Source organism: Anguilla rostrata, chromosome 11 (genome assembly GCF_018555375.3).
Source record: "Anguilla rostrata isolate EN2019 chromosome 11, ASM1855537v3, whole genome shotgun sequence".
In the NCBI taxonomy this organism is placed as follows: Eukaryota; Metazoa; Chordata; class Actinopteri; order Anguilliformes; family Anguillidae; genus Anguilla; species Anguilla rostrata.
In genome coordinates this window covers 25,798,638-25,812,879 of record NC_057943.1, presented here as the reverse complement: position 1 = coordinate 25,812,879, position 14,242 = coordinate 25,798,638, and the positions used below count along the sequence as shown (strand labels likewise).

The 14,242-nt window shown below is 44.3% G+C and overlaps 2 protein-coding genes and 1 long non-coding RNA gene across 3 annotated transcripts; 1 reads left to right on the top strand and 2 right to left on the bottom strand.

Annotated features, from left to right (window-relative positions):
• Positions 1 to 890: 890 nt before the first annotated feature.
• Positions 891 to 3,850, bottom strand: rps26 (ribosomal protein S26). The gene is made up of 4 exons (XM_064299021.1): positions 3,754 to 3,850; positions 2,941 to 3,118; positions 1,341 to 1,471; positions 891 to 994 (listed from the first exon to the last, which is right to left on the bottom strand). The coding sequence occupies exons 1-4, from the start codon at positions 3,754 to 3,756 to the stop codon at positions 959 to 961; spliced, it is 348 nt and encodes a 115-aa protein (XP_064155091.1). The 5' UTR covers positions 3,757 to 3,850; the 3' UTR covers positions 891 to 958.
• Positions 3,077 to 9,522, top strand: LOC135234417 (uncharacterized). Its single transcript, XR_010324104.1, has 2 exons — positions 3,077 to 3,217; positions 5,629 to 9,522. It is a non-coding gene; the product is annotated as an uncharacterized LOC135234417 (long non-coding RNA).
• Positions 5,534 to 11,303, bottom strand: fkbp11 (FKBP prolyl isomerase 11). Its single transcript, XM_064299019.1, has 6 exons — positions 10,974 to 11,303; positions 10,629 to 10,691; positions 8,331 to 8,418; positions 6,909 to 6,942; positions 6,479 to 6,549; positions 5,534 to 5,767 (listed from the first exon to the last, which is right to left on the bottom strand). Exons 1-6 carry the CDS (start codon positions 11,088 to 11,090, stop codon positions 5,556 to 5,558), a joined length of 585 nt encoding a protein of 194 aa, XP_064155089.1. The 5' UTR covers positions 11,091 to 11,303; the 3' UTR covers positions 5,534 to 5,555.
• Positions 11,304 to 14,242: the final 2,939 nt, after the last annotated feature.

The window sequence follows — 14,242 nt, the reverse complement described above, 5'->3', positions numbered from 1 at the left end:
CAAGACAATAATTCAGTCACAGCATTATACATACGCATTTTTGCATATTCATATTTTCCCTCATTGTTACGGTGCCTTTTCTAGCATACTGTAAACACATTAATCCCATTTACACCTACAATCTGAGTAATTGCCAGGAACTCAATTGTGTTCATGCACAAACACCTTGTTTCTTTTGTAGGAATACACTGAATATTTATACAATTTATACAGTCAATTTATAGTTTTATTTCAACAGTTCAAAGTCAGGCTTGTAGAAGGATAATTCATGAATCAACAAATGTATAGCACCTTAACTTTCATAATGTCATTTCCTTTGATGTTAGTAAACTCTGGCCTTTCATATCTTAATTATACGATAGGCCTGGGGTTACCGAAATAGCACCTGCAGGGTCCTAAGGTCTCCCAAGCAAGAGATTTTTATTTTATGTTTTTAAAAATGACATGTATTGGCCTTCCACATAAAAACTTCCAGTAAATGCTTGGTTTACACAGTCATATTTCAGACATGCTTCCATGTACAAGTATGTCGGACAGCCATAACATGGCTGCCTCTCCTGAGTGTTGGACAAAGATAACAGCTAGCCATTTTACTTTAAGGTGGAAGTGACATGGTGGCCATTCTTATTGGGCTGGAGTTTACATTTTTACATAGCTCTAGGGGTTCATTTATCTCATAACCCACAAGTCTCCCCCTTTTCTCCCCCTAGTGTTTAGCAGTAAATCTGACAACCGACCACATGCAAAGATGAAGAGCTCTGTGTTGAGGCCAACTCTTGCACTGCTATAATACCTGGAACTACATGAGAAATGCTAATGGTAAATTCCCACCCCCAGGAAATAAGGATAACTGGTCTGCATGCAGCCACAAACGACGCAGCACAGCAAGATATATCCAAAATCGTTTTTATTTTTCGTATAGCATAACAAATGTACACATCCTCCTGGGTGGTCCACATCACATGGGTTTTGGGGGAGCTCTCGGGGCAGCACCCTGTTACAAAACAAAAAAAAGGAAGAAAAAGAAAATAAACATTTTTTTTGGGCAACGCATCATTGTGATGAAGCATAGTTTATTCACAAACACCCAACCTGGTTCTAGCTTCATTAGCTCACACATCCGTTTATAATGAAATAAAATAAGTCATTTCAAGAACTCAATTCAACTGCATTCTAGTTGAATTGAGTGGGTATTTTATCCCCCTCGCCAAAATCTCTTGTCCCCCCTTGGCAATACAAGGCGAGGCTCAGGAGTCCCACACTGTCCTCACGGCTGCCTGAGAAGACACTCAGCATCTGCTCAGTACCACACGCACGCGGTGGGGTGGGGGGGGACTCACGCTGGGCCTGAAGCGGGGGGGCGGGGCGCGGTCCTTGCGCGCCTCCCGGGAGCGGTTCCTCACCACCTTGCTGTGGATGGCACAGCTGACGCAGTAATGCAGCTTCACGTAGAGCTTGGGCAGAACGTACGCTGCGCACAGAGAGGGAGGGAAAGAGACACACTATATGACTGAAAGTATCCGCACACCCCTTGGTCTGGGGCTAGGCCCCTTGGTTTCAGTGAAGAAAAATCTTTATGCTATGGCATACAATCACATTCTAGACAATTCTGTGCTTCCCCAACAGTTAGGGAAAGCCCTTTCCTGTTTCAGCATGACAATGCCCCCGGGCACTCAGCAATGTCCATATAGAAATGGTTTTGTTGAGAACGGTGGGCAAGAACTTGACTGGCCTGCACAAAGCCCTGACCACAACCCCATCCAACACCTTTGGGATCGACTGGAAAGCCAACAGCGAGCCAGGCCTAATCACCCAATCAGTGCCTAACCTCACTAATGCTCTTCTGGCTGAATGGAAGAAAATACCTGCAGCAATGCTCCAACATTGAGTATAAAGCATTCTCAGAAGAGTGCAGGTTGTTATAGCAGCAAAGGGTGGACCAACTCCATATTAATGCCCATAATTTTTGATGAGATGTTGGATGTCAGGTGTCCACATACTTTTGGCCAGGTAGTTTATCTAATTATAATAAAAGCTTAACGCAAGCATCTATCTCAAAGAGACAGATGAGCTCACAAGCTATTGAAGGAATCAGGAAGTGCTTAAGCGTATTTAATGCCTGTGACCAAATAGAAATCACTTTACAATATAAAATTGGCTTGTGTTCAAGTTTAAAACAAATACAATAAATATTTTACTGGTCACCCATATGTGAAGTTTCAAGTTGACTTGGCAGCTAAGTGAAAACAGTTAGCTGTAGGAACACGGCACCAATTAATGTTTGATATATAAACAGAGGTCAAGTGCACAGTATGGGAAAGGCCTTTCTTAGCAAAATTCAGCAAAGCCTATGCAGTTTGCCTAGAGCAGTGGTCTCCAACCCTGGTCCTGGAGAGCTGCAGGGTCTGCTGGTTTTCATAGTGACTCTACACATCATGAATCAATAAGAGTAGTTGATTACACAGTTAACTCAACTCACCTGGTGTCTTGGGTCTCAACTGGGTCCTGATTTTAAGGTGAAAACAAAAACTAGCAGACCCTTTAGCTCTCCAGGACCAGGGTTGGAGACCACTAATCTAGAGGCTGCTGCTCCTCTGCTCCAGATCTGTGTTAAAGTAATGTTACATTCTCTTGCTTTGTGGAGTCTGCGTGCATGTCTTAATCCTGCAGGTGGAGCTTATTGGGGCTTTATTGCTTGACAATGTGCACCTTTGGGTCAATTTTGTGCCTATGTTCGGGCCTGAATAAGGGACGGAGGCACTCTAAAATATAGAACACAGACTGGACAAACTAGCACCAAGGTTGGTCGCACATAAAAACAATTTCACACCCTGGGCATAATTAAAGCCAATCATAAAAATAAACAAGTTGTGATGCATTTCATGGTTAGTCACAATACACAAGAGAAGAGAGGAAGGCATCTTTGCTGCTGCTACTCACAATCAAAGACGCTGGCTTCGGAGATATCCCTGACTGCAGCCGCCTCCACGATGTTCCGGATGACGAATTTCTTGATCGCCTTGTCCTTGGGAACACAGCGGGCGCAGTTTGTACAGCGAATGGCCTGGACGTGTCCTCGTCCCTTCTTGGCACGCCCGTGGTTCCTCCTCTTCATTGTCTGCGGAGACAGGCGAACATTACTAACAATGAACACGACGAGATGGCTGGCCAATAAACTGTGGAGTCAGTAACCACTTGGAGAAGGTAAACATAGAAGGTAAACTTGATTGCCGCGAACTACCGACGCATCCATAAACAATTTTAAAATATCAACCAAAAACATTATACAACTTTACATATAACTTCATGTCAATTACCGAAATTACACGAACTACCAACACGAGGCAATGTTACCATTCCGGGGCATCTACGATAGATATGATGGTTATTACAAGAATGTGAACTAACGTTGATAGCTACGATAAGAAAACATGAGATTTGCCATCAGGATAGGACCAATTTAATAACGATTATCACTTTAAGATCACCAGACATGCTACTTACGTATATGCCACTTATTTGGCAACCTAGCTAAAAGATATGGTACGGGTCTGGTATGCATCGATACCACTCAAGGCTCATGTATTCGCGGAATTCATACTTTACCAATTACCGCGTTATTATTCTATTACATTCAATTTGTGGAAAGTGGAAATGTGGGCACGCGTGTCTGTATAACGAGTGGTTTAACAGTATGTTCATGAATGTGGGAAATGTACATGAGACCCACGTGCGAATCAAGCTCGCACTCACCATTTTGGCTACTCCGGCTGCAAGAAAGAACGGAAATTGTCGCGCTCCAAAATCTCTAGCACTAGCTTCGTGAAGCTGGTATGAGGATTTCAAAATAAAAGCTTGGTAAATGAAATTATTTCTTAAGCGTGATTTTGTGGTTTTTCCTCTTGTAACTAATACAGTTGGATATAATTGCACATAATATACTCATGTTTATAAGATTATGCATTCATTTCTATGAAATCACGTTCCCAGCCATTGTTGCGGGTGTTTTATTGTCCTGGGCATGCATTACTGTCAGTTCACTACTGGCTCATTTGCATGCCAGACTACTGTGGAAGTAAACGCATGTAGTACATTCAAATTGACTTTCCTTCGAAAGTCAAGTTGTGGAACTAGTCCATCTCGGAACGACACGGGGCAGGGACAAATCAGTACTGCTTACATTGTGCATAATGTAGAATTGAACGCCGCCCATCCCAAAACAGTAGGTGGCGCTGTGCGCCTTTGACTTCTCAGATCGCCATAGAATTCTACTTCGGAAGACAGTTAAACCTAAACATAATCTGTGCTTTTTTTTTTTTTTTTTTTTTTTTGTGCAATTCACATTCCCAAATGAGGCACAGGGACAATTGTGTGTGTCTGGGTGGGTTTTCTAGTTTCGGACTGTGTCTGTGTGCATTTGTACCTGAATACTATTAGAACAGCAAAGGAAATTAAGTGGTGGTTCCTAAATAGAGGCACTTGCTTAAAACAGGACCACCACAAATTCCACACAAGGAAGTGATGACTCCGTAACACTGAGCATGCTTGACACACTGGTGTTGCAGCAGGCTGCTGCCCCAAGTAGACACTGTGGAGAATCACCAGTGCAGCTGTGAACCTCAACCCAGCAGGAAGGAGATATGATAGTTGTAGGCTCATATTTTTCAGGGATGGGCATTAGGTCATGCAAGCAACAGGCCTACTGGTGACTCTTCAGAAATAATTTAATCATAAACAAGTCTCAGGCAATTTGCAGCTATTCAGCTTTTTCTTTTTGGTTCCATTAAAAGGTTTTACTGGGACCTTTTTCCAAGATGTAATCATTGTATCCAAGAAGAATCTAATGCATGTCAGGAGCTCAAAGCATTTCATATGGCATAGATTATATGCTGAAGAATCTAGTACACCTTTACTTTAGAGGTTTAAAATAAATTGCGCTCGTAGCAGATCTTTCTGTATTTTGCAGCCTGTTTGAAGGTAGGCTATCTTTTTGATGTCAAGATGCTCATTTCCACTGTTTTCTGCTTTAAAAAATAAATAAATAAATAAATTTAAAAAAAAAACAATTTCCAATCCAGTTGTTACTCGCCTGTTTCTGCCAGCCACCCAAACTCAGCTGGTCTTAGAAGTCATTGCAGATAAGTCCATTAAAAAATAACAATGAAAGAGCTGGTTCTGCCACTCCATTGTGTTCCTTATCGTCTAAGTTTTTTTTTTTTTTTAATTTTAATTTTTTAAAAACAACGCAGTCACACAGGTGCCACTGGATGCCATCTGCACTGGAGACGAAACTTGTTGGTTCATTGTGCTTCCCCCACATAGCCGTCCTTACCCTGCTCTGACACCCCATGACCCCCACGCCTCCCCCCGCGCCATGCCCTGTTGTCATGGCAACCCTCTTGAAGCTGGACTGCCATGCCGCACTTCTGAGAGTCACTTTGATATTTTCTTTTTTCACATTATTTACTAGAGAGCAAATGCATTCACACCCACACACGTGCACACACACAATTACCTACACGGGACAGGCACCTTGTTTTTTAAAAATCTATATTTTATTTCTTCTTTAACTTGCTCTTCTTGTCCTTTGCTCGTTTGTTGGACCGCTGGGCGCTGGCCTTGTTGTAGAGGTAGAGCCCCACCAGACCCAACAGGGTGGGCACCAGGGCCAGGCAAACCAGGGGCAAGACGTCGTTCACCAGCTTCTGCCAGGGCGTCTGCTTGGTGAGGGACACCACCTCCACCTCGAACTCCAGCGCGGAGTCACCTGGGGATGAGTGGGGGGCAGGAGCGTGCTCATTTGCTCAAGTGAATCTACACATCAAGCCCAGGCATTTAGAATGACAGCATCTGTCCTGTATCAGCCACATGATAAAATGTGCTGTGTGCATGTGAATGGTCAGATCTGGCTAAGCTTGCACACCCAGGGGTGTGTTGGCTCTATGCAGTCCTCAAGCTGACAATGCATTTTATTAGATAAGTTACCATTACCAACGTATCTGTAAAACTTCTAATGAGCAAATCTTTTCTCATGATTCAAATCTACATGGGGGAAAAAAGTGCTGTGAAAGAGTGCACACAGCCGACAGTTTGTAGGGTGGAAGTACATAAACACTGCATTGTATTTGGCCCCCGCCCCTTTCTGTACCTCAGCTCAGTTCCACAAACGTGCCAGGCTTAGCCCACGGGCAGCCTCCGCTGGGCCCTATTCACACCTATTGTGTGCACCGCATACAAACTGGGCGCCTGTCACAATGCCTGCCGCCTCTTTCAGCGACCCCATTTAGCTATGCATTATTTAAAAGCAGCCGCTTCGTGGTTCGCCAGCCTGGGTTGCGTGTGCCTGACCGACCCCCCCCCCCTTCCCCCCCTTGCCGTTACGGTCAGTCATGGGCCCGTGGCAGAGGTGGCGAATTCCACGGCCCGGCGCTTCTGAGTGGTCAGCCCGCTCGGAGCCCCAGCGTGAGCCCCAGGTTACCTGGGATGGTCGGAGGGTAGCCGCGCTTTCCGTAACCGAGGTGAGATGGGATGGTGGCCTTGATTTTTTGCCTGGGAGACCGATCAGGGGGGGAAAAAAAGTTACGGCCAAATACTTTAAGAAACATACATGAAGCATTTATTCCCATGTTTCCCAAAGAATGCACAGGCAGTACACTTTGTAGTTCTAAAGCAGCGAATGAAAGGCCCGATCTTCATGTGCACTCTCCACGTAATCTGACGTGAACATTCTGCATCCATAGACTAACGGTCACGTCATTCACCATCCAAGAAGGTTTATCTATGTGCTATAACACAGCTGCTAAAGAAGGCAACACACTGAGGCGCATGCAACTAGTTCATTTTCAGTATCATCATTTTCTGTGGCAAATCTGTCGTGTGACTTGTGTTATCCTCCTTTGACCACTTACCCTAGACATACTCCCAGCAAGCTTTGCTCCAGCCCTGTTAAAGAGAAGACAGAATCATCCCATCAATAGGCAGGAAGGAAGAATAGTAGAGGTTACTAAGTAACCATATTACCAAACATTTTCTACTGCAAAACTAAAGGAAAAATTCTACATAGACTGTCTGACTCAATGATTCATGCAAATCAGTGGACTATCTGTTTGAAAGAGATGAACCAATTGTCAAGATGAAGACTGTGGATTTATTTAATGATTGGAATGTTTTTAAAACATGTCTTCTGTTTGACACTGCTATAAATTCAGTCTACCTTAAACTGCTAACAAGAGTCACAGAATCTGTGACTGATTAAGGCCAGCTGCACACCAGAGGTGCGTTCAAGTTCAGCGAACAAGGCGAACGTTTGCAAACTATTTCAAACTTTTTTCCGTTAGCTTTGTGTTCGCAGTGAACGTTTGCAAACATAAGCGAACGGTCTGAGAAGGTAGTTTTGGTGAACAAAAATGGACACTGGACTGAGGGAAATGTTCCCAGTTGGGTATTTCAATTGAAGATGCCGCAGTGCCGAACTGTTCAAAGAAAACATGTTCGCCACGAACATTCGCCTCTGTTCACTGAACTTGAACGCACTTCTGTTGGTGTCTGCAATGAACATGGGCTCTTTCCAATCTCTTATTTTACCTTCTTGCATCCTTTCCCTGCATCCTTTCCTTGCTTCCTTAGCTCAGCCCAACAAAGGACACAAAGAAAGGTCTTTAGGAAAGGATGCAAGGACAGCTGAATCAAGAAAACGTGTACTAGGCAAACGGAATGTCCTTGTTTAGTCAAGCATCAGTTAGAAGCCACGTCAATTACAGACATGGCAGATGGGAGAGGTGGATCCACAGGTGGATCATTTATACGTCTCATATTCTAAAAAAAGTTCCGCAAAGGATGCACTGGTGTTTCCTTACTCAAGCATCCTTCGGGAGCCTCCTAGCTCCTTCAGGAGCATTTAAGAGGTTGGAATGTCCTTAAATATGGCTGACCTCGATCGATTTCTGGGTCAGCAAGGACTGAGGAGACAAGGATGGATAAAATAAGCGAGTAGGACGACCTCCAGGTCTTAAAGGCAGGTGTGTAACCAACAGAAAGGAGGCTGTTCGGTAAGAAGGGCTGAGGTCTGTTTTGTGAAAAATGTTGTTTTCCCTTTGTATATTTAAAAATAAATACCATTTTGCCATACTCCCTATCTCAGATATTTTAAAGTCAATGGCTAGCTTTGTCACACCAATCATTTTGTTTGGTGTGAAGACCAAATTATTTCGATTGGTTCTAACAAGCATTGGCTTGGATTGACAGCTTACTGCATCTCCACTCATAATGATGTTCATAAAGTCCCATTCTACCATCAGACAGTTGAGTGGGTGGGGCCTATGTGATATCACCTGGAATAACGGTCCTCTTCCCCAGCTCTACAACCAGAGGATCCCGAGAAAGAGAGGAGTCTATGACTTTGCCATCCAGCAGCTTTCCCTGGAAAGGAGAGCGATATTATTACATTTTATTGTGGTCCAGTTAGGTGTGATGATGATAGAAACTGTGTAATAAACCACACCTGCACTAAAACCACTTAGTATTACTGCTACTATTGTCATAGTCAAGATGTGACAAAATCGCTAGTATTGCTGCTGCCAACAATTACTCTTGGCAATGTGTCTGAGTGAAGCATACAGAGGTGATCAGTCTCCTGCCAGCAGTTCCTTAGCATCAGACTGCCTCTTTTACAGCAGATTAAATTAACTGCCCTGTCTAGCGCTAGGCACATGAGAACAAGGCTTCAAGAAGCCAAAAATGGGTTGCACTATTAGCCCCAATCAGCGCCTCCCTGATCTGAACCAATCATTAAACAGCATTGGGAGCATTCTAATTGTGCTACATGACATTCTAATCGCATTCCAGTTCTAAGTGCAGGGGTGGTGTCTTCATTCCCAGGTCATGTTTCAGAGGCAGTGTGGGAGCTGGGCTTCATGAGACCCAGATTGGGTGGAGCTACGATATGCTCACACTGATAACAACCAATCATTGCCTGTTACCGTGGAGAGCAAAGTGTCTTGATTGATTGATTGATTGATTGGTTCAAACAAGTCAGCCATTAACAGATCATTGTAGCTTGACCCATTCTGAAATCTCACCCACCCAACACAACTGTCCGTCATCGTATCTGTCAGTCTAACGTTCAGCACTTCACTCAACCTGTCCTGTGAATTTCAAAAGCTGACTAGCAGCCTGTGATTAAAACATGGCTATTGCTGGTTTATTTGTGGGGTAAACACCTGTGGTACAGATATCCTTATCTGAATTGTGAATGAAGTCCCCAAACTGTTTATTCAGCCAGAATGTATGCTGGGTGAATTAAAGCAAACTGCCCTTTTCAAGGGCATAATGGCAGTGTCTCCCTGAGATCTGAATTCATGACCTTCCCAACATGGCATACAGCACTCTAGGCACGACACATGCTGCCCACATTTTAACTGCGATCCTTGTTAATATTGATGCTCCGTTGCAAATGATTTAATTACATTCCAATGACTGCCGATAACAAAACTTAATAAACTTGTCAAGTCAGTGAACTCGAAATTGGTTTGTATAGTGTATGTGTATGGCATGTATAGTAATGTTTAGCCTATGAATTTGCTGCCTTGACCAATGTAATAGCTCAGTTCTCCTTGCTTGTTTGCTGTAATCAGTGATGTACATGGATTCCTTTATTAGTCTATTCCAAACTTGCTATCAACCAAGCAGTAATGCACACAGAGTTATTAATAATAGGCTTGACATGTGGTGCAGTCTGCAGTGTGGTTGACACTCAAGCCATGCTGGAACCCCCATGTGGTTGAGGGTTCGATGCCCTGCCATAGGTCTTTCTGCACTGTGGTCTTTCCTCTATCTGTTATCTCCTCTGTTTTCACTGTGTCAGCATACAGGGCAAAAGCAGAGAAGACAGCAGATCAGTTTATTTTAAAAAAAGTTAAGTCTATCTCTACAGTTTACTTTTTTTATAACTTCATTGCATTTGAAATCTGGTTTAATTTCGTTCAGCTGAGTTACATTGGTTTCCCAGTCAAGTACGAAGGCACCAATAAAGTGTAACTTATGGTAAACATCTTTCTAATCTCCAGTATTGCAAAGGTGAAAGTCCAACTTTGAAAACTACAGCTACAGCGCACGTTTTTTATTATTAAAAGCAATGAATAATAACATGTTCAGTGTTCATGAACCAATTATATATTTTTTGCTACTGACTAGTAGTACAATGGTAGATATTCTACAAGCAAAACGTCCACAGGTCCTCAAGAACACAACCTTTCGCCTTCGCATGGAGAGTGCTGACGTGTTGCTCCACCTTTGAAATAACAGCCGACTGGACGCCTGCAGAGTATAGCTAACGGGGCGAGCTGAAGTCAGAGAGTGTAACTGTGGAGGCAGACCCTCTTAAACTGTTCGTAATCGCACCTTTTGTCACAAGCCATTGTGTTTCAAAGTGACAGCTTGGCACGTTTAGCGGGGTAAGCCCCGACACAGCTCACTGGTGAGACAACGTGTATAAAGTGAAACTCACTCAGCTCTTCTCGGCTGCTCATATGCTATGTATTTCCACTGGGCGGTGCCAGGGCGTTACATTTAAAATAAAAATACACGAGCGTTTTTGCATTATTCTATCTCGTGTCGCTGTAGCTACTCACCGTATAGTGGATTTGTAGGGTGTCTCCAATTTCTGACGTTTCAATGCAGGATTCAGGTTTCATCTTGTACGGGGGAGTGAAAGAAGTGCAAAATGCAAGGAAAAATAAGTTTAAAACAAAAAACCCCAACCGGATACCAGTCAAATCAAAATGAATACGATCGAAAAATAACCATTTTTCAGCACATCTTAAGAACTGCATGATTGAAACTGCCATCAAAACGATCTTGCTTTCCAGTGTTTTCAGAACTTGCTTGCTACGTGTCTGCACGACTGCAATAGTCTACGCGACAGCCACTAGCCTACCAGCTTAATTTTCTGCTTTTAAAAACTTAGGGAAACTTACCAAGGTTTCTACCAACAATTCTTCCAGCGCATTTTGCTCTTGGTCAGTCTCTTCTACGGCTCCAGACCCGAAAACGACGAACAAAACGACCAGGATGACCCCAGCCTGAACTTTCATTTTTCTTATACTGTAACACTCCAATAAATTAGTTCCAGATAAATATACAAGGATTTTTTAACAAGCGCTCATAAATGCAAGCCAACCCAGACAGCCACACGCTGGTTTATGCTGATGTATTCAACGCGGAGATAACGGAGCAGCCACCACACGAACTTCTGTCCCAACACCTGGATATCTAGAATCCCCGCCTCGAAAGACCGCCAGCATCCCATAAGCCCCTCCCGGTCATGACATTTTTGGTTTTTACCTCGATTCCCCTCTCTGTGACATCCGAGGGAAAGGACCATATGTTTCTACTTCTGCTACTAAAAATTTCTTTTTTTAAAATATAGTCACTCACGATTTACCGGCTCCTGAGTGCTAGTTTTGGTAAGCTATACATTGTCCTACCTACATGGTGGATTCCGTGGAAACCGTTTTACACCGAATTCTATGTAGCCTGTGTAGTATTTGCAGTTACTCCAATTCCTTTGTTTTAATTTATGTCCGTTTAATAGAAAGAAAAAAAAACTATATCGGGGCACATATTGCGAGTACATGACTCCGCAAAAGCATTATGGCGGAGATCTGTTGAACGGATTACGATGCAGGAAAGTTGTTGCTGCTCGAAGAGTGACACGTTCATCCTTCGTACACTTTTACTTGTGTTGAAGTTCTCCCTTCACCCACTAGATGTCAGCAAAACGTTATCATACCTACAGTCTATGCATCATACTCGTTTAATGGAAATTCTTATCGTCATCACAGTGGTCTGATGCATGCACTTTAATAGAAAGCCCACATGGTGGATTGAATTCGTGTGATCACACCTGAGCCCCGCTAAATCAGTCCCTGCTCACCCAATTTTTTATTCTCTGTTTTCTCCCAATTGTATATGTAGGTCAACAATCCGCTAAATGTCAGTGTTGTCTTCAGTTTGTGAGAGCACAGTCAAGCACAAGTTCTCTTCCAAAGCGCGTGTTTTTAGCAGCCGCCACCTTTCAGTTCACAGCCCACCACGTGCAGCGCTTTCGCTGCATTTCAGAAGCACTCTCAGTCGCCTGCATTGCAGAATCACTCTCCGTGTGCAGCAGACGCAGCCTGACTGCAGGCACTGACTGACCGGACTCGTCGCTCTTATGCAATGAAGCACAGACAGTTCCGAATCCTTTCCTCCGTGGACAACCACACGCGTAATTATTCATTGCCTTACAGTGCTTCTGGCCACAGCTGGACCTGGCACAGTCCAGATTCAGTGTGAGACCATAGAGCAGTGGTGTCAAACTCATTGCCATGGAGGACCGTGTGTATGCAGGTTTTCATTCCAGCCTCAGATCTTGATTATATAATTAGTTAAATTATTTGCTGAATTAGGGATGCAGGTTTGTGCACAATGGTGACCCGACGTCTATGGTGACCCGCATTGTCTAAATAAAAATTTTCTTATATTCTGTGCTTCAATGCAGTTAAACGCATATGGCTGAATGAGTAATTGGACTCAATTAAGGCAGCATTAATTGGTTGGAATGAAAACCTGCATACACACGGCCCTCCATGGCAACGAGTTTGACACCACTGCCATAGAGCCATCACTTCACTGAGCCTCCTGCTTGAGCTGGGAAAGCCACTTGACAGTCAGGCTAGATAGCATTTCGAGTGCTATCCTGGTTATGGTTATGGTTATGGTTATACACTTAGTTGTATGTCGCTCTGGATAAGAGCATCTGCCAAATGCCTGTAATGTAATGAGTTTCAGCCTACTTTAAAGAATCCCCCAATAACCCTTAAAATTAAGTGTGTAAGTCTAGATTTCAGTGTTTCTTTCCTTTATAAGAAAATGAAATGCTGGAACACTGCACATCTTGCTAGTTGGTGGCTTTATTAATAGCTACAATTCATGAAGTGCACAGTTTGCAAGGTAAGCAGTGTTGCAGAGTTAATTTTTTATTTACATTTGTGCATCTCTGGCGCCTGCAACCAAATACTGCTATTTCCCGCGTAGTATTCTTAAGTGTCTCTTTCTTTACTATTTACATTAAAGTCCTGCTCATTATCACATGGACAGTTACTTACATCCCATTACTATGAACATTTTTGAGACCCAATAATTCAGCTTCATTTCTTGTTTGCTTTCCAAACAATACATCTACATCAGAGAATAAGCATATGCCAATCACCGTCTGAGTGTTCTAGTTTCTCGAGGTCACATATAAACACATCCTGTTGGACAACAGTACTGGACAGAGGTCAAACCAGCTTAATTTAAGCTACGACTTGATGGCCCAGATTGCAGAAAAGGTGTGTGTGTTTCTCTTGTGTATCGAACATATAAGGCACCCTTGTGCAAGTGTGCCGTGAGTATGTGTGAGGCAGGCACGGTCTTAAACCTCACCATGAGGAGCTGCCGTGTTTGGACACCGTGGCGTGCGGCCAGTCCGTACAGACTGCCTGTAGGTGTGCCGTCAGCAGTGGTCAGTGACCAACAGAAGCGCGCTCCTCTCTGGGTAACGTAGCGTCTCGTCACCTTTTCTAACCCCACGGTGGTTATGGGGGACGGAGCGAGCCAGAGAAAAGAGAGAGAGGGAGGAGGGAGGATCGGAGGCCTAACGACACATTCTTCAGTTGGGAGACTGCACTTCTGTTCTGGAAACAATTAAGGCGTTGGGTGTGCTGGGTGGGTGGATGTGGGGGTGGGGGGTGGTGGTCCTGTTATGCAAGCCTTCCTCACAGCATGCAGGCAGGCTGGTGGTGGCGGGGGTGGGGTGGGGGTGGGCGGGGGACGTGCGGCTCTTGTGGTGTGCTGTCCTCAGTGTCGCCGCAGAGGGGAAGTAACAGCCAGCGCGGAATGTCTTCCCCGCGCCCCGGTCTTCACGGCAGGCAGATGCCGCTGAGCGCCAGATGGGCCCGGTTTCGGGACAAAGCTGACGAAAAGGTGCTGGCAATCAGACTCCCACCCGCGCATGAATATACATACGCACAGTTACGCATAGCTGCGGTTAAGGCACGCCCCCCCCCCTCCCCCTTTGCCCTGTGCAGCCATATTATGGGGATTTAACTGAGTCAGTGCTGTCCTGGAGCCTCTGCAGTCTACACGCACTGCGCTTTCACCACAACATGGCCGTACTGCCAGGGTCCGCTTTAACCAATCAAAGCCCTGCGTGGCAGGTGAA

Bases quoted from the DNA above. Each gene is read 5' to 3' on its own strand.
- fkbp11 (XM_064299019.1), bottom strand. From the start codon at position 11,090: ATGAAAGTTCAGGCTGGGGTCATCCTGGTCGTTTTGTTCGTCGTTTTC. The intron at 6,550-6,908 runs GTAAGTGGTCAA...TCGGTCTCCCAG, and splicing joins TTGCTGGGAGTATGTCTAGG to GCAAAAAATCAAGGCCACCA. The intron at 5,768-6,478 runs GTAACCTGGGGC...ACTCATCCCCAG, and splicing joins CTACCCTCCGACCATCCCAG to GTGACTCCGCGCTGGAGTTC.
- rps26 (XM_064299021.1), bottom strand. The intron at 1,472-2,940 runs GTGAGTAGCAGC...CTCTGTGCGCAG, and splicing joins CGAAGCCAGCGTCTTTGATT to CGTACGTTCTGCCCAAGCTC. The intron at 995-1,340 runs GTGAGTCCCCCC...GTTTTGTAACAG, and splicing joins CCCCCCGCTTCAGGCCCAGC to GGTGCTGCCCCGAGAGCTCC.